Here is an 18,934-nt window from a genome sequence, read left to right on the forward strand (position 1 = left end):
AAATGTTTAGTGGGGGGGGGGGTTGAAGAGTGCAATTAAAAGATTAGTTACCAGAAGTTTTAAATGAAAGTATAAATGTGTTACATTTTAGGACTGGGAGGGGGGGGGGCGTTTCCCCAGCATTAAGCAAATTAACTTGGTCAAAGCGTTGTAATGAGTCATTATCAATTTGCCTGAGATATTTATCATCACGTTATAACGCGAAACGGCAAATTTTATTGCCTCATACTGACCGCGGTCTCATACCGGCAGCTACACGAACCGAACCCGTACACTTCCGTTTACAGCACTGTCAAGATCAAACTAAAAAAATGAATTTCGTTACATAAATCGCTGTTCTGTTGTCATTTGGGGTCCAAGTCCTCTCAATGCAGGTTAGTCAATCGTTTATCATTTTGTTTAACTTAAACTGTAAATGTATTCGGATTGATATAGTTTTTAATATCAGCGTACGTATTACACTTTAATTTACATTTAAGATAAAAAAATAAGGGTATAATATCCTGTGGAAATGGTGAGTGACGATCGATAGGCCTACGTTATATGAGATATACCTTAAAAATTCCGAAGTCGGTTTGTAGCCTACTTATATGCAATATATCACCTAGAGTAGGCTAGCCATATGCATTATATGTAAATAATGCTTTCTATAAAACAGAAAAACACGATGTCTCTATTGCTGCACTGTTGTTCCACACCTCCAGCATTACGGATGGAGTTGCATTCTTGGTTCTTTGTGAGCAGTTTTCAAGTTTAAAAATAAAGGCAAAGAATATGACAGTTTTACATCCAGTCAGTTCGCATTCATGTCCAAAGTAAATAATATAGACTGATCGAGAGACGCCTGACAGTGGATGTAGTAGAACGATATTATTATCTAGTGTCGGGATTTTATATTTGCATTGTTATTTTCTGCAGAGTATTGTGTGTATATTACAGTCCGGTGATCCTGGTTAAAAATGAGTCGCAAGTCGACGCGCACTGTATAATGGCGAGTTATAAAAATGGTGAGACCGCTAAAATAGTTTAGAAATTCATCAGTTTTCAGTTTTATTATTAAGCAAGGGGCAGATATTTCATAAATTGATGTACGGCTATCGAAAAACATGCCCGGCCTCAGTCAGTTAGTATTGTGAACATGAGACTCGGGAAATAAGTTAAATATTCCTTGACGACATATTCCGTTATTTTAATTATTTCGGTTTACAAAAATGTTATTAATGATAAAGGAAACCCCATCAATAGTTCTTGGTCGTCAGGCTTATTGCAAAGCCATAGACATGCAAAGCAATGCTCGAAGAATGCAACACCTCAGATATCCAATGATTTTCAGTCACATTTTTATAGTGAATATTTTATATCGAAAATTGTTATGAAATGGTACTTATACTGAGCATGGAGTTATGATGAAATAAACCGCCTCAAGCTAGTTCTGTGGTTGCAGGGCAGGGACTTATAACTACAGGAAATACCATTTATATTCTGCTTAGCAACCAGACAGGTGTGGAGATGTAGTGATTTCCAGCCCCACAGTGGAGATCCCCCTAGTGGTGGTCGTAGCTCAGTGTTCTGCAGCCAGAACACCCAGGGGAGGTGTTTTGGGCATGTCCAACAATGAGGAGGCCCTAGGGCAGACCCAGGACATGTTGGAGAGACTACATCTCTCGGCTGGCCTGGGAACGCATTGGTATTCCCTAGGGGAGCTGGAAGAGGTGGCTGGTATGAGGGAGGCCTGGACATCTCTGCTTAGACTGATACCCCGCAACCTGACAGCAGATAAGCGGCAGAAAATGGATGGATGGATGGATGGATGATGATGATGATGATGATGATGATGATTGGGGCGACACGGTGGTGCAGTGGTTAGCACTGTTGCACACACCTCTGGGACCTGGGTTCAAGCTGTTATCAATACAATTTTAAAATGATTTTTTATTTTCCTAAATGTTGCTTGTATGCCTCCAAAGCTCAATTCAGAATAATTCATTTTAAACGATAGTTTAGTATTTTATGTAATTTGTGACATGAACACAATTATGAACTCAAATCATGGAAACTGACTCACAGACGCCCCTGGAGGTGGCAGCCCTTGGAAGACCCTTCCAGCTGGGGATGCTGTATGATTGCCGTAATGATTGTCTCATTACAGGTAAGTCGCTAAATCAAACAGCTGTTTCTGGTTCTTTACCAGATTGCATAGAGTTTTCAATGAGAGACCACATGTTTTAGAGCAGGGTTCTTCAACTCTGGACCTCGATTCCAAATCCAGGCCATGTTTTCAGTTCTCCCAGGTAGTTGTTTAATAATTACTGATTCTGATTGATCAGAGGCTTCACACCTGACTGACAGGTAAAGGAAGGCTGGAAAACCAGCAGTGCTCGGACCTCAAGGACCGTGAGTTGAATAACCCTGTTTTAGAGAGTTAAATCTATACTGTGAAGAGGCTCCACTAAGTGTATAGTTCATGTACCTTAACATGTACCTTAACAATACACGGAGTATAATTTCAAATCCCAGAGAACACACATGAACTGCAAATATGATGATATTTTTTTCATATCAAACAATACTGATAATTATTACAGTATAATTCAATTCAGTGTTTCTTTACTTCATTGTCAGATTTTTGCTTAAAGTTCCCTTAGAATTGCCTTTAAACAGATTCATAACATGGAAAAAGACAAATAAAAGACTGCAAACTGGAATTTAATTTTAATTAAAAAATCACAGAAAGCAAACGTTTTAATCGTAGGGCGTAACACTACAAAACGCCAACAATATGTTTTGTTTCTAGTTTTTTTTTCTCTGACTGCCTCGCTGTGCATTCTAGGGAACAGGTGTGACTAGGGTTGGGCGATATGCCCTAAAATTATATCACAATATTCTCAGAGATCTTCACAATATCAATATGTATCACAATATTCTAAAATTAATATGTAGGACACAATAAAATATGATGTGGTTTTGAGTTTTTCCAAATTGTTCTATTAACAGTTATAGAGAATGGTATAATGATAAATTATCTTGATGAAATTTGTGTAAAAATAATTATGCAAGGTAAATTATGCAAGAAAACAAGTGTTTAGGCTATATATCGATGCTCACAATATTCAAGTAGATGAAGATTAGAATGTTCATAGTCAAGATACAATATTTTATTGATATATTCCCTATCCCAATTTGCAAACCTCAATTATAAATTGCTTTGGATAAAAGTGTTGCATAAGTGAGTTCATGTAAATGGACCCTCACAACAACTTGGAATATGTAGTAAGTTGGTCATAATTTCATACATGAATGAAAAAAAAACAAATTATCCTTACTTTAAAGACAGGGATCAAGCAATATCACTTGTGAGCTGTGGTTATTAAAACAATTTACGGCGAATGCAAGGATTGGTGCCATAGGCTTTATGACTGGGGTGACACAGTGGTTAGCACTGTTGCGGCCCACCTCTTGGACCTGGGTTCAAGTCTCTGCCTGGGTTCCATGTGTGTGGAGTTTGCATGTTCTCACTATCATCATGGGGTTTCCTCTGGGTACTCTGGTCCCCCCCCCCCCCAGTCGAAAAACATGGACAACTGGAGTTACCAAATTGCCCATAGGTGTGCATAGTGTGTGAGTGTGCCCTGCGATTGGTTGGCACCCGATCCTGGGTTGTTCCCTGCCTTGTCCATGTAGTAATGAGCCAAGCTGCTGAAGGCAGGAAACTGAAGTGAGGACACTGGCTTCTGTCAACTCATAGTTCCACTGTCCAGAGACTGTAGCAGGCAGCTATTTGAGCTGAGATGGTCATCTGTTGCAATATGGAAGAGCCCGGGCGAACTCCTTGGGAGTCTTGTCTGTTGTCCCAGTATATGCTCCGGCCGCAGTGAGTGACGTCTCACTGCCGGAGACATTTTACTCACAACTTCACTCGGTTGTTGATGAGTGCCCACGAGGTGACACTGCTCTGGTCATGGGTGACTTCAGTGTGACCACTGGGACTGACAGGGCTGACTATGAGGATTGTGTCAGTTCCCATGGGTTTGGAGACCGGGGTGAGAGTGGCTCCATGTTCCTTGACTTTATAATAATAATTATTATTATTTTATGATGTTAATCATCATTTTATTAATGCCTGTGGGGAAATTGTCTTTTTTTTTTTTTTTAACACCTCCGTCAACTTGCTCTTTGCAAGCAAGCTGTCTGTGAAGGGCAGCCACCCATGGCAGCGCCCAGGGAGCTGGGGTTAAGGGCCCTGCTCAAGGACCCACAGATGTGCTGAGGCTGGGTTGGAACTGGTGACCTTCAGTTTACAAGCACACAGGCTTAGCCCACTGAGCCACATGCTGCCCCCCACGTCTGTGAAAGATCGGGGTTGCGGGTCACTGGATCCTGGTTCCAAGACCCTGAGTCGCATCTTTGGACCTGTTTCTTATGAGTTTTCAAGCAGTTTATGTGAGGAACTTGCAGACTTGGGTGCAACTGCTGACTCTAATGTGATGTGGGAGACCTTCCTTGGTAAGACCCTGAAGGTTGTTGGTGTTGCCAGTGTTCCCAGAAGGAAGTGTTTCGTCTCACAGGGCACCCTGGATATTATCGAGAGCAGTTGCAACGCACAACTTGGTGGCAACTCCAGTCTGTAGCGGAAACAGTGGCTATGAGTGTTCTGAGGGCAGATAAGGAGGTGTTTGTTAAACAAATCTGTGAGCAGGTGACACACCATCTATAATCTAGTTATCCACGTCCTGCTTATAGAGGAATCAAAGCACTTTGCACATCTGAATCTGTTCCTCGGAGACTTACAGTCAGGACTGGTGCTGGGACGATCCTTACGAATGACACTGCAGCTGTGACCCGCTGGGCTGGCTACTTTGAGCTGTTGTTTAAAGCTGACCCTCCAGCTAGGACGTTGGACATCTCTGGGTCACGGTTCTCAAGGCTGATGCCCCAATCAGCTGTGAACCGCCCAATCTCACTGCGATTACATGTGTGGTGAATCATCTGGGGGCAGGGAAGGCCGCAGGGATCTGTGGAATCCAGGGTGAACTTCTCCAAGCTGGTGGTAAGGCTGTCCTCTGAGCATTACAGGCAATCTTTGTTTCCATTTGGGCGTCAGGCATCATTCCTAATGACTGGAAAATGGGACTTGTAGTCCCTATCTGGAAAGGGAAGGGTGATCGCCTGGATTGCGGCAACTACTGTACAGGGGGATAACACTGCTTTCAGTGCAGGATAAGGTCCTTGCTAGGGTCATCTTTAATAGGATCCGTGAATGCTCGCTCGCCTGTGAAGTAGTCTGGTTTTATGCCTAAGAAGTCTACCACAACCGTGTCCAGGCTCTGAGGGTTCTCATCGAGTGCAAGCACGAATATTGGTTCTTTGCAGCCTTGGTTGATTTTCGTAATGCATTTGACTCAGTTGATCGAGTTCCCTGTGGGACATCCTGAGACTTCAGGGGACCCCCCCCCCCCAAAGTTGCTGGACGTCATAGCCAGCCTGTACACTGGTACTGTGAGTGCTGTGCAGAGTGGAGGGAGAACCTCCGCGTTCTTCCCAGTTGATTCTGGGGTTCGCCAGGGGTGTGTTCTTCCTTCTTCTGTGTTCAGTGCTTGTATGGACTGGGTTTTGGGCAGGGTCATGGGGTCCAGCAGCTGTGGGGCATCCGTTGGTGAAGAAGTATTTACTGATCATGATGATGCTGTGATCTTCGCAGAGTCAATGGAGGCTCTGACCGGTGCTCTCAAGAGACTGAGTGAGGAGTCTGAGTGTCTGGGATTGCAGGTATCCTGGACAAAGACCAAGATCCAGGCATTTAATGACTTCTTAGGCACAGCTGTCAGTGGGGTGAGCGGCATCCCCCCCTCGGCAGGGCGAGGAAGCAGCAGCGGCGAAGCACCAGGCAGGGAATGGAGGCGGTGTAGGTGTCCCCCCCCCCCCCCAGGGTAGGGCTAGGCGGCGCTAGTGTCGTCCCCTCCAGGCAGGGCGAGGAGGTGGTGCCGGCCGCATCCCCCGGTCAGGGTGAGCATGTGGCAGCGGCATTCCCCCCCCCCCCCCGTCTCTGCTTCCTGCGGCACGAGCGAACAGAGGTCTGCTCAGTATTTGGTTCAGGCGATGGGCGGAGCTCGGCAGGTACCTCAGGGACTGGCGAGAGTGGGGAGTCGGTCCCCAGGAGCTCCACACTGTTCAGTGGAGCCAGGGATTGGGCAATAGGAAAGACACCTTGATCACGGACAGCTAAGGCAAGGTAAAGCTTGGCGGCTGTTTCACCTGGGTCCATGGGGGACGGGTGGAGCCCCAATACCTCTGGATGCAGGCAGGGAACCTGGGGAGACTGGTGGAGCTTGTCAGGTAACTGAGGAGCATCAGGGTCAAGCTGCAGTGCTTCACGTCGACGAGGTAGCTCTCCACTAGCTCAAGTTCTTCCACTTCTGCTCTATACACTGCCTCTTGCAGGAAGTCCTCTACTTGCTCGATGAGCTCTTTCAGCACCAGACTACCCCTGTTCCACACTTTTCGGAGCAGGTCCTGACACTGACCCCATAGAACACACCAGGCAGGATCGGGGGACTCCACCTGGACGGGTGGAAGCTCCAGCAGGGTCTCCTCACCACCACAGGAGGCCCAGTACGGTGTCAACTCTGGAGCGGACACTGGGTCGGGAACAGGAACCACGGGAACTGTAGCTAGGATGGGAACAGGAACCACGGGATCAGGAATCGGGACTGGGACTGGAGCCACAGGATCTGGTGTCTCTGAGGCTGGGAGTAAGGGCGTAACTTTGGCTGGAACATCAGGGGGAGTTGAGGTCTCCACCCATTACAAGGGAAACATGATTATTGGGGGGGTTGTATTAGCTGGTTTTGATTTATTGGGGGGCTACAACCCCCCACCCCCCCCCCATAAATTACACCAATGGCTGGGAGGCAGGAAGCCATTGGGAGGCAAAAAATTGGGAGGGAAAAAGCATAGACTGCAACGGAACCCAGAAGGACACCCACCGTATATTCCTGTCTGCGGTCTCTCCGCTTTTTTTTCCTTCTGGCGTGCAGGAATTATAGGGGTCTGTTTATAGTCTGGCAGCACGATTGACAATGAAGGAGGAAACACACAGTCCAAGGCTACTTGCTGGATCATTACCCCAGAGATCCAGCTTCTCAGCTGGGTCAAATTCGTGAAGGAGGTGCAGATATTCGGAATAGGAAATCCATTCTAGGATCTCCCTTGACTGGTAAGCACTGGCTTGGGCCGTGGGGTGCTCCTGTACCTCAGGCTGTATGAGCCAGTAGATCACCTCATCCACCATGTCCTCAGACAGGAGAGGCATCTTTTCCTCTGAGTCCAGTCATTATGTCATGACTTGGGAAGGAGGGAGGCGAAAGCAGCAACACAATACAAAAGGGCAAAAGGTCAAAACAAGGCTGGGAGAGCAGGGGAGGAGCACAGGGTAACCAGAAGGGTAACCAGAAGGGTAACCAGAAGGGTAACCAGAAGGGTAACCAGAAGGGTAACCAGAAGGGTAACCAGAAGGGTAACCAGAAGGGTAACCAGAAGGGTAACCAGAAGGGTAACCAGAAGGGTAGCGCAGGCAGCAGGATCACACATGCAACAAAACAATGACCGGACTGGGGAGCTCAGGATGACGAGGCACTATATACACCACAGATGAGGGAGCAGACGAGAGGCACCTTGGATCATCCACACTATAGCTGTAACGAGAGGCAGGGTTAAACGAGGAATAGCTGTGGCTCGTTAGCACCTCACCACGGAGAACACAGGAAAAGAAGGCATGCGGGGCGTGACATATACGATGTATATCTATATTTTTATGAAGTGCGGAAAAAAATGCAGTTGTAAGTCAAAGCAATACAAGATGTCACAAAATCACTTTAACAAAATAAAGGTTGAAGTCCACAACAAATGAATTTACAATTAACTAACAAGCCTACGATATCTGAAAGTGCTTTCAACAATGTAATGCAAATAAACTATAGGTTAAGAACACAATGCAAATATAAACAAATAATTTGAATGTAAACAAGATCTAGCTGGCCTAAGTGTTCTGGAAATGTATTTGAAATTATATGAAAATGTAGCCTACAGCAAATGGCATAGAATAAAACAAAATGTGCAAATAATGACCTGTCACTTACATGCTCTCTATTGTTTTAACAATCGGGTTAATAAGCTGTAGCCTATAACAAGTACGTTTAGGTTTTCCTTTATATCAATATTGTGCACAAATGTGCAAACAGAAGCTTGTAAAGCCAGCCTGTCTTGCTAAGTACGTAGCTCATGCTGAGGTGGTCTTATCTAAGCATTACATCCCAGCCTAAACAGTTTGATAAGTACTTCCCTACCATCCGCTATTGACTAAGTGAAAATTAATTTGATATAGTAACTTGCAATACTTGCACTGTCACTTTAAAAAGAATATTGCGCTCATCTTTTCCTAACCAAGTTCAGCTACACACAGACCACAAACAATCAAACCCTTTAATAGCCAACCGTTAACATTTTTTTTACACATCAGCAAGTGTCCATGTGCAGTTCGTATAAGTATCACACTGTCCAATGTTAAGTTTATACTAATTTCATGAACTGCTTGTGCAGCTGGGTTGACCCCGTCATAGAATGCATGCATGCGAGTGGGGGCTGCAGTTGCTAGCAGAGCAGAGCAGTGGAACCTACAGCAGTTAGTGAGGGAAAAGAAAAAAGACTTTCGAAAAACTGAAATGGAACATTGTATAAAAACTTCAAAACTTCATTTAACTTGATATAAAATACCACCTCAATCCATATCACACTCCATATCACCCTACCAAATACAGAGTTACTTAGAATTACTTAATATAAAATACTGAATATGTTGCACCATAACTAAACCTACAGTACAACTGCATTTACAAAAGTTATCAACACTAGTTATACACATTTCAGCAATGGATACAAGCTTGTTTCTGTCCAGTTTTTCATTGATATCACAGAAGTTACCTGGCAAAAAAAGTACATTCCTACTTTATAGTATTTGTGAATAAAATGATTATTTATCTGGAGAAACAAAGAATCCTTGATTATGGGCTTTATTTACTTCATCAAATAATACAGAAAGTAATTGTGGAAAAAAAGAATTTAGCTTAATTTAATAAAAAACCTATTCCTGGCTCAGTTACTGAAATACATTTTATTTAAACCACTAACATGATTATTTTCCTATGCAGGAATTACAATGTGGGATCTTGAAGACCTTAAAAAAGACTCGGATGAAAGAATTCAGCACAACACCGAATTTGATGTCATTGCATCTGATTCTGTAGAGGATAAGGCATGGGCTTTGGATGTTGATGCTTCACTAAAAGCGAGTTTCGTAGGGGGAATGATTGAAGTGGGTGGATCTGCCAAATATCTTAAGGACAAAAAGGCTTCAAAAAAACAGGCACGTGTCACCCTGAAGTATAAAACAACTACGAAGTTCATGCAGCTGTCTATGAGTCACCTTGGACAAGGAAATGTTAAACACCCATATGTGTTTGAGAAGGGAATAGCCACACACGTGGTAACAGCAGTGCTGTACGGTGCTCAGGCATTTTTTGTTTTTGATCGAGAAGTGTCAGAAAGTGAGGACCAAAAAAACATTGAGGGGAACCTGCAAGTGATGATAAAGAAAATACCATCCTTGTCAGTCGAAGGGGGGGCTTCCTTAAAGCTGTCAGACACTGACAGAGCTACTGTTGAAAAGTTGTCTTGTAAATTCTATGGGGACTTTGCTCTGAGACAGAACCCCGTTTCCTTCCAGGATGCTGTAAACGTATACACAACACTTCCAGCTCTGCTGGGTGAAAAGGGGGAAAACGCTGTGCCAGTCAGGGTGTGGTTACTCCCCTTGGAAATCTTAGATTCTTCTGCTGCCAGAATAGTGCGTCAGATCAGTGTCAGATTAATAAATGAAACACAGAGTGTGACAGAGTACTTCAATGAAATAGAAATGCAATGCAATGATGTTATGAAACGAAAGATTGTTGCACACTTTCCTGAAATTGGCAAAAAGGTGAAATCCTTCAAAGATATGTGTTTGGAGTACAAATCAGTGTTTCAGAGATCTTTGTCAAGCATTCTACCATCAATTCGTGGAGGTGGAACAGAGGAATGTGTGCTTGCAAACATCCTAAGAAAGAAGAAACAGTCTCCTTTCAATAGCAATAAACTTAAGAAATGGCTGGACTGCAAAGAGGAAGAAATCAACCTGCTCCAAACATACACTGACATGATGGAAGACACAAGAATTCTGGCTTCAAATAGTGAGCTTCAAAGTGAAATCTTGAAAAATAGAGATAAGAATGTAGTGTGCTTTGCTTTAACATCACTGGGTGAGGAGGAGCCGTATCTGTCCTGCTTGGCAAACCACTTAAAGGCTCTTTCAACTGCAAAGCTAACAGAACCAACAGAGGAAGATGGGAAGGATGTCGAGCCGTGTGAGTTTTACTTCTCAGATGCTGTGTCAGAAAAAATGAAAGAACAAGCAATCCTCTTCATAGATTTTGCAAAGGCAAACAAGGAGAACAAGAAAACACACTTTATAGCTGCATCCATACCTAATGATAAGCACAAAGGGGCAAGTATTTACCTTTACAAACATGGGATTAAAAAAAGTGACCATTTTGAGCCTCCGTCAAAGCCAGAAAGACCAAATGCATCTGACGTCACTCATGACAGTGTGACAATAAAGCTGAGTCACCCCCAGTATGGATCCAGTGAAATCACACACTACCTGGTTGAATACTGTGCTAATGAGTCAGATGGTTGGCAATTTATTAAAGTACCCAAATCTAACCTAGAATGTACTGTGTCTGGGCTGCTTCCCCACACAGGCTACAGGTTCAGATACAAGGCAGTGTGTCCAGCAGGTGTCAGTCTAACCAGTGAAGCTGAGAGCATTAAAACTTTGCCCACAAGTCCTCCTGGGAAGCCAAGACAAAAATATGTAGGCTCAGAGGAGATTGTAGTTTCTTGGACAAAACCTGATTCAATTGGCCATGGTGTCAACATTGAAAACTATGTTGTTGAATACAGAACTGAAACAAATGAAAATAAGGCATACTGGGAAAATAAGACTAGTAATGGTGAAGTCTTTGAAATTACTGGACTAAAGCCAGATACAGCATATTATATTAGAATTAAGTGCAACTGTGGTGAATCTGGTCAAAGCAAAGAAAGTATGACAGTCTCTGTTTCAACATTGTCAGGAACCACAACAGTATCTGAAAAGATAAATCGAAAAAGAGTGAATGTCATAGCCAAGGGGTCCCGTCTGTGTACAAGGTCCGCTTTCAGGAGACACACACAAACTTAGATGGATGCAAGAGATATGCTTTTGGCAAAGAGAACACCAGGGACCATCGAACCATTATGGTCATTGGAGCTACAGGAGCAGGAAAATCAACCCTAATAAACGGAATGATCAACTATATTTTGGGTGTTAAGTGGGAAGACGATATCCGATTCAAATTAATTGATGAGGGTGTTTCGAAATCACAAGCAGAGAGCCAAACATCCCTTGTCACTGCCTATGAAATCAATTATCAAGATGGATATACAATAAGCTACTCCATCACTATCATTGACACCCCAGGTTTTGGTGACACAAGAGGAATAGAGAGAGACAGAGCAATCACTGAACAGATCCGAACATTTTTCACCTCTAACAGCGGAATCAGCGATATAGATGCAGTCTGCTTCGTAACTCAGGCCTCACTGGCACGACTAACACATGCACAGAAATATGTGTTTGACTCCATCCTTTCCATTTTTGGTAAAGACATAGCAGACAATCTCCAGATGCTTGTGACATTTGCAGATGGACAGAAGCCCCCAGTTCTAGAGGCCATCAAAGAGTCTGGTGTACCATGTCCCAGAACAGATAAAGGGATTCCTGTTCATTTCAAATTCAACATTTCAGCACTGTTTGCAGACAATTCTCAGTCTGTCAATATGGAAAATATTGATGATGAAAATGAGGAAGATGGTGATGACAACTTTGACAAGATGTTCTGGAGAATGGGTGTGAAGAGCATGAAGAAGTTTTTTGTTGCCTTAACAAGTATGGAAACCAAGAGCTTGGGGTTAACTAGGGAAGTCCTCAAAGAATGCAAAGAGCTGGAAACTGCAGACACAGCTCAGCTCCAAGCTGTTGGAGCAGATCTGAACAGAAAACTCAAGATCAAAGAAATAATGCAGGGGTATAAGCTGTAAAACAAATAAAGACTTTTAATTTGTAGTGGAGATGATGAAGCCAATTCAGAAAAGTATAGCAGGATCTGGCCGGTGTATCACCAACTATCAGCAGTGTTAAGTCACCCGCCACTATCCTTTTTTTATTCCTGATGATCAGAATAAGGCAGGTTGTTGGGCCAAGGATCTCCCAAGGAAACTTCAGAGTATGTCCTGGCAAATGTCTGGAAATGTCTGGAATGCACAGCCGGATCTAGAAGTGGGCAGAGGTGAGCAATACCCACCCAAATTTTTGCTCTGCCCACCCAATTGGTCAACTTTAGCCTTTGCCATCTGAATCTGCCAATCATGTTTATAAAAAATATGAAAACATATGTATAAAGTAATGTTATTTGTTACATAAATGAACTCAGGCGAAACAAAAAATGTACGTTTTCATGGCTGGCAAATCTCAAGCATCTGGCTAGACTGGAAATCTTACACCAAATCTATATTATTCCATTATAAAACCTAAAATTAGCTACATCAAAAGTGTATTTACACGGTTAAATACAAAAGCAGAGTATTTGCAATGTAAGAACTGTTACATATGTTTGCAGACATCTCGAATTGAAAATCTCATTCCAGCCATCTGGCCGAAGTTCTATGTCACGTGACAATAAAAATATAGTCAAAATGTTTTTGAATTGTATTGAATTAATTTGATTTGACAGTCAGGTATTGATTACATGCAATGTTGATACAACTAATAGGCTACTTAAATATATATCACACTAAATAGTTAGACCAGGGGTGTTAAACTCCAGTCCTGGAGGACCAGAGCCCTGCACAGTTTTTGGTTCACCCTCATTTAACACACCTGATTCAATTCCTTGTGCTAATTACCACAGAGCTCATAAGCTAAATAATTTGTGGTGGAACAGGGAAAGAGTTATGCCACACAGGGCTCCGCCCCCCAGGACTGGAGTTTGACACCCCTGAGTTAGACATTATGATGTTCTGGACCTTTGCTTCAAGAAATTTTCTCTAACTGGACCTCTTTAAATTTTATTTGAATATCTCTGGTCTAGTGTGTGTGTCTGTGTGTGTGTGTGTGTGTGTGTGTGTGTATATATATATATATATATATATATATATATATATATATATATATATATATATATATACACGCACCTAAAGGATTATTAGGAACACCTGTTCAATTTCTCATTAATGCAATTATCTAATCAACCAATCACATGGCAGTTGCTTCAATGCATTTAGGGGTGTGGTCCTGGTCAAGACAATCTCCTGAACTCCAAACTGAATGTCAGAATGGGAAAGAAAGGTGATTTAAACAATTTTGAGCGTGGCATGGTTGTTGGTGCCAATCTGCTCAGTTACTTGGATTTTCACGCACAACCATTTCTAGGGTTTACAAAGAATGGTGTGCAAAGGGAAAAACATCCAGTATGCGGCAGTCCTGTGGGCGAAAATGCCTTGTTGATGCTAGAGGTCAGAGGAGAATGGGCCGACTGATTCAAGCTGATAGAAGAGCAACTTTGACTGAAATAACCACTCGTTACAACCGAGGTATGCAGCAAAGCATTTGTGAAGCCACAACACGCACAACCTAGAGGCGGATGGGCTCCAACAGCAGAAAACCCCACCGGGTACCACTCATCTCCACTACAAATAGGAAAAAGAGGCTACAATTTGCACGAGCTCACCAAAACTGGACAGTTGAAGACTGGAAAAATGTTGCCTGGTCTGATGAGTCTCGATTTCTGTTGAGACATTCAAATGGTCAGAATTTGGCGTAAACAGAATGAGAACATGGATCCATCATGCCTTGTTACCACTGTGCAGGCTGCTGGTGGTGGTGTAATGGTGTGGGGGATGTTTTCTTGGCACACTTTAGGCCCCTTAGTGCCAATTGGGCATCGTTTAAATGCCACGGCCTACCTGAGCATTGTTTCTGACCATGTCCATCCCTTTATGACCACCATGTACCCATCCTCTGATGGCTACTTCCAGCAGGATTATGCACCATGTCACAAAGCTCGAATCATTTCAAATTGGTTTCTTGAACATGACAATGAGTTCACTGTACTAAAATGGCCCCCACAGTCACCAGATCTCAACCCAATAGAGCATCTTTGGGATGTGGTGGAACGGGAGCTTCGTGCCCTGGATGTGCATCCCACAAATCTCCATCAACTGCAAGATGCTATCCTATCAATATGGGCCAACATTTCTAAAGAATGCTTTCAGCACCTTGCTGAATCAATGCCACGTAGAATTAAGGCAGTTCTGAAGGCGAAAGGGAGTCAAACACCGTATTAGTATGGTGTTCCTAATAATCCTTTAGGTGAGTGTATATATATACACACACACACACATACAATTTTCTCAAACAACATTTATGTTGCCAGTTCTTTTTGTAAATGACCACATAATCATCAGGGAGCTTTATTTTGAAATTCACGAGACGGCGCGAGAGTAGTGCTGTGATGAACCTTCATTCATCATTTATCTAAAAGAAAAGTTCATTCAAATTTCAGAAAGGGGTGCAATTTATGCTGAGGCCAGCCTAATTTTTTATATCTTCCTGTAAGCATGTAAATAAATGGCCGCATACATATATTTCCAATGGGCAGTGGTTGCCTGACTTTCCCACAATAAAAACTTTGAGTTTCCATCATTTGATTATAAAGGACACAAACTGCTACATTCCATCCTTAAATTGCTACACCCAGAATTGTTCAAATCACACTGAGTTAGATGAGGGGACCCAGCCATCAAACACACACATGGAATGGGACTGATTTCATTGCATGATTCAGCACAAAAAGGACTGAAAGCTGTGTGCTGCATAAAGAAGGTATTTTACTTAACACGTGACTCTTCACAGCATATAGGAGGCCATGTATTAACACCAGGCACAGAGGTCTGAGCTACTGATTTCAATGCTGAGCCACAAATGATGGGAAATCAGCACATTTTTCATTTAATTTAAATTAATTTGTATGAAACAGTCACAAAAACACTGCACTGAAACTCATCATTTTAATGGTGAGGTAACAGCTTTAATGTGCAAAAATATCAGCAAACCTTAGAGGAAATTGAAAGACATACATGACCATTCATACATCTTCCAAACAGTACAGGGTAACAGGAAGGTTGGGCCCAAGGCAATGCAGGGGGATACCCTGGATGGGATGCCAGTCCATTACAGGTCAAGCACACTATGAGTAATTAAAACACCGAATCACTTCACCACATGTTTTTGGACTGTCTGTTATGAACCGGCATGGTGAACCGATGAAGGGACGGTCCATGTTGTGGCTCAAACAAAACAAGGGAATTAATTTTAAACAAAACAAAAGGAACCACTAGGAACTAGGAGTAATGGGACATGGGTGAGAGTAATTAATAACACTGCAGATTCAAATACTGGGAGATACTGGGAACACTGGCAAAACTGAACATAATAAAACCAGACACAAGCAGGGTAAAAAGGAACAAAGGTATCAAGCTGAGGGGAAACAGAATTAAAGGCACAAAAAACCTAAAACACCCAAAGAGGTGAAGCTGACCTTGAACCCATCACAGAGGGTTAATAAGTGAGCCTGCTCAGCCACACGGTGGTCCAGGTAACCCCAGAACACATCAGGAGCAAAAACCAAGTGGCACAAGTGTGGCAACTAGCTGGATAAACAGGCAAATGACAGACAAGCCCGGGACGGATCCTGACAGTCAAAAGGAAACTGCAGGTTATCGAAGGGAACATTATTAGCATTTCCCACTAGAGGGCAGACTAACATAATGAATTATTATTTCTACTGTTGCTCCTCCATCTTCAGACTGTAATTTGTTACATTGTCTAATGATTGCTGGGCTCTATGTGTGCGGACTTTGCATGTTCTCCCTGTGTGGTTAAGGGGGTTTCCTCTGTGTTCTCCAATTTCCCCCACAGTCCAATATTTTTTTCATATTGCCACATTTAGAAGTGTACATGGAATTTTTTATTTATTTAAACTAGTGTAGTGAAACATCAAGATGATTTTATGTGAATTTTTAAGTAGCTGTAGAAATATTTGACTCACCTTACTTATAATTAACATAAAATATAATTTATGTACAAAACTAACTGGGCTAAGCTTACAATATGTGTATATTTCTGCAAATATAACACCTAAAAAATGTCTCAGGCCAGGTTTAACAGCTAAAATGATGTTACTCCAGAGGTCACTGTGCAATGTTTTCACCCTGTCCATGGCCCATACATATCAGTGCATCCATCTGTGCTGCTGTACAGATACACCTGGCTGAACTTTAGTCCCAGGCACACGACACAATAGTATTAACATACACGCTCTGTGTATCTTCACACAGTTACACCTGGCAGCCTTTCTGGTGTATGGAATGATATGAACTATGGAGGATTAATGCTGGGGAGGGGTGTGGTGCTCAGCACTGCCTCACGCCTCTGGGAGCAGCGTTAGTCTCCCCTATGGCTCCGTGTGTGGAGCTCGCATGCTGTCCCAGTGGCGCAGTGGGGTTTCCGTGTGTGGAGCTCGCATGCTGTCCCAGTGGCGCAGTGGGGTTTCCGTGTGTGGAGCTCGCATGCTGTCCCAGTGGCGCAGTGGGGTTTCCGTGTGTGGAGCTCGCATGCTGTCCCAGTGGCGCAGTGGGGTTTCCGTGTTTGGAGCTCGCATGCTGTCCCAGTGTCCCAGTGGGGTTTCCGTGTGTGGAGCTCGCATGCTGTCCCAGTGGCGCAGTGGGGTTTCCGTGTGTGGAGCTCGCATGCTATCCCAGTGGCGCAGTGGGGTTTCCTCCTGGCACTATGTGCCCCCACCCCCCGAAGTCCAAACCTGACTAACGTTAAAACTGGAATTACCAAACTGCCCCAATGTGTGAATGTGCCCTGTGATGGGTTGGCACCCCATCCTGGGTTGTTTGCTGCCTTGAGCCTGTAGCTTGTGGGATAGACACCCCCATGACCATGAATTAAAAGATGGGTTCAGAAAATGGATGGATGGATGGATGGGTTACTGCTAATCCATCGCACACTTTGCACGTTCACAATGCTGCTGCAAGCTTCAGCAAAGCAGCAAAATAACTATTAAGCCAAATCACTTTTCTTTTTGAGAACCTCCAGTGCAAAAATGTGAAAAGCGTGACTCTCGTAGCCAGCAGAATATCTGCATTAACACCAAAGCTTCTCTCTCCATCTCTATGAGACTCTGATCTCCCTGTCATGAGAAGATTTTAGATGTTTCTCCTCTGCTGGTGACACCTGGATCACCAGTCACAGTGCGGAGGCCTAGAAAAAAGGCTCCAGTCAAATAATGCGACACAAGGCACAAAGTGACACTGTCTCTAACAATAACCAGAGTCTTTGGTGTCTGTGAATTTAAAGAGTCATTTTGTGAGTCTTTAAATATTTGCTTGATAGAATAGTGGGTGGGTTGAGTAAGTGGCTAGAACATGAATTGCTACTATAATTGATTGTAAGATAGGAGTCTATACACACCTCTGCAGACAAGCAGCTGTAGACAACACTCACCTATAATCAGCATACAAATACATAATAGAGGAACTTTATTCATCTTTGTGGGCAAACTGGGGAGTTTTCACACATCTCATCCTGAGAGACATGTATATATACACAGGGAAGGGCAAATTTTGGGGTCAGAACACAGAGGCGGCCAGCATTCCAAGAGCAGGGATTACTCTGCAAACCACAGGATTTGAACCCACGGACTTCTGGACACAAACACAGAGCTTTAACCTGCGGAGCTGCACACCATTCTATGTGTTGATCGTCATATATGTCTTCTTACCGGGGCTGGAGCCCAGGGACATCTGCTACAAAGGGGCCTCAAACAACCTAATTTAATAAAATTTAAAACCCAGAGTTGCCAGCCGTCCCGTATTTTCCAGTATCTTCTTGTATTGAAAAATAAAATGCTGGGTCCCGTTTTGAAGCAATATGGGATGTGGTCTGTCTCGAATTTTCGTACCCAACTGCCTTCTGGTCGAGGGCATCACCTACCCCGAGTCCCATGATGGACTGGCATCTGGTCAAGGGCGTCACCTACCCAGTGCCCCATGATGGACTGGCATATGTGAGATATGTATCTCGTTATAATGCGAAACAGGGCAAAAAAAATTTTTATCCATATTGTCTCAGAAGAGACAATATGGATCAAAAATATAATTTGGACTGGGTTCCGAGTACAGTGTTTTAATTTGTTCTTAGTTAATCTACTAAAATTATCAAAATTTAGTTCAGTTAGTTTACCTAATTTGCATTTTGCAATAGACAGCTTCAACACAATATGTAATAGATTTCCCTGCATTTTGTAATAAATTATTACATTTTGTGGTGGTTTTTATAAAATGCAGAAGTTGCTCTTTTTTTAATTGAATTTGAATTTAGTGATCAGTGGTCATTGTTGACACACCACAGCACACAGTGCACAACAACAGAATGTGTCCTCTGCATTGTGCTTGGGGGTGGTACCTTGCTCAGGGTACCTCAGTGGTGCCTTGCTGGTCGGGGATTTGAACCTGCATTCTTTCAATTACAAGTGAAAATGTAATATTGTGCATTTTGTAATAAACAAGCAAGATGGATGTTATTACATATCGCATTGTAATAGGGTTCCTGATTAACTTCTCCCAGGACTTTTATCAAGAATGGAAGAATAACCTGGGGGCAATTAACCAGTACATC

The 18,934-nt window shown here is 43.1% G+C and overlaps 1 protein-coding gene across 2 annotated transcripts; it reads left to right on the forward strand.

Annotated features, from left to right (window-relative positions):
- Positions 1 to 234: 234 nt before the first annotated feature.
- On the forward strand, positions 235 to 11,465 carry LOC111859265 (stonustoxin subunit alpha-like). 2 transcript variants are annotated; one of them, XM_023841791.2, is made up of 3 exons: positions 235 to 374; positions 2,068 to 2,149; positions 9,204 to 11,465. In XM_023841791.2, the coding sequence occupies exons 1-3, from the start codon at positions 369 to 371 to the stop codon at positions 11,330 to 11,332; spliced, it is 2,217 nt and encodes a 738-aa protein (XP_023697559.2). In that variant the 5' UTR covers positions 235 to 368; the 3' UTR covers positions 11,333 to 11,465. The 2 variants fall into 2 exon arrangements, with proteins under 2 accessions (XP_023697559.2, XP_023697558.2); XM_023841790.2 differs by lacking the exon at positions 235 to 374 and having other exon boundaries at positions 2,030 to 2,149.
- The last annotated feature ends 7,469 nt before the right edge of the window (positions 11,466 to 18,934 follow it).

The sequence above is a fragment of the Paramormyrops kingsleyae genome, chromosome 12 (genome assembly GCF_048594095.1).
Source record: "Paramormyrops kingsleyae isolate MSU_618 chromosome 12, PKINGS_0.4, whole genome shotgun sequence".
Lineage (NCBI taxonomy): Eukaryota > Metazoa > Chordata > Actinopteri > Osteoglossiformes > Mormyridae > Paramormyrops > Paramormyrops kingsleyae.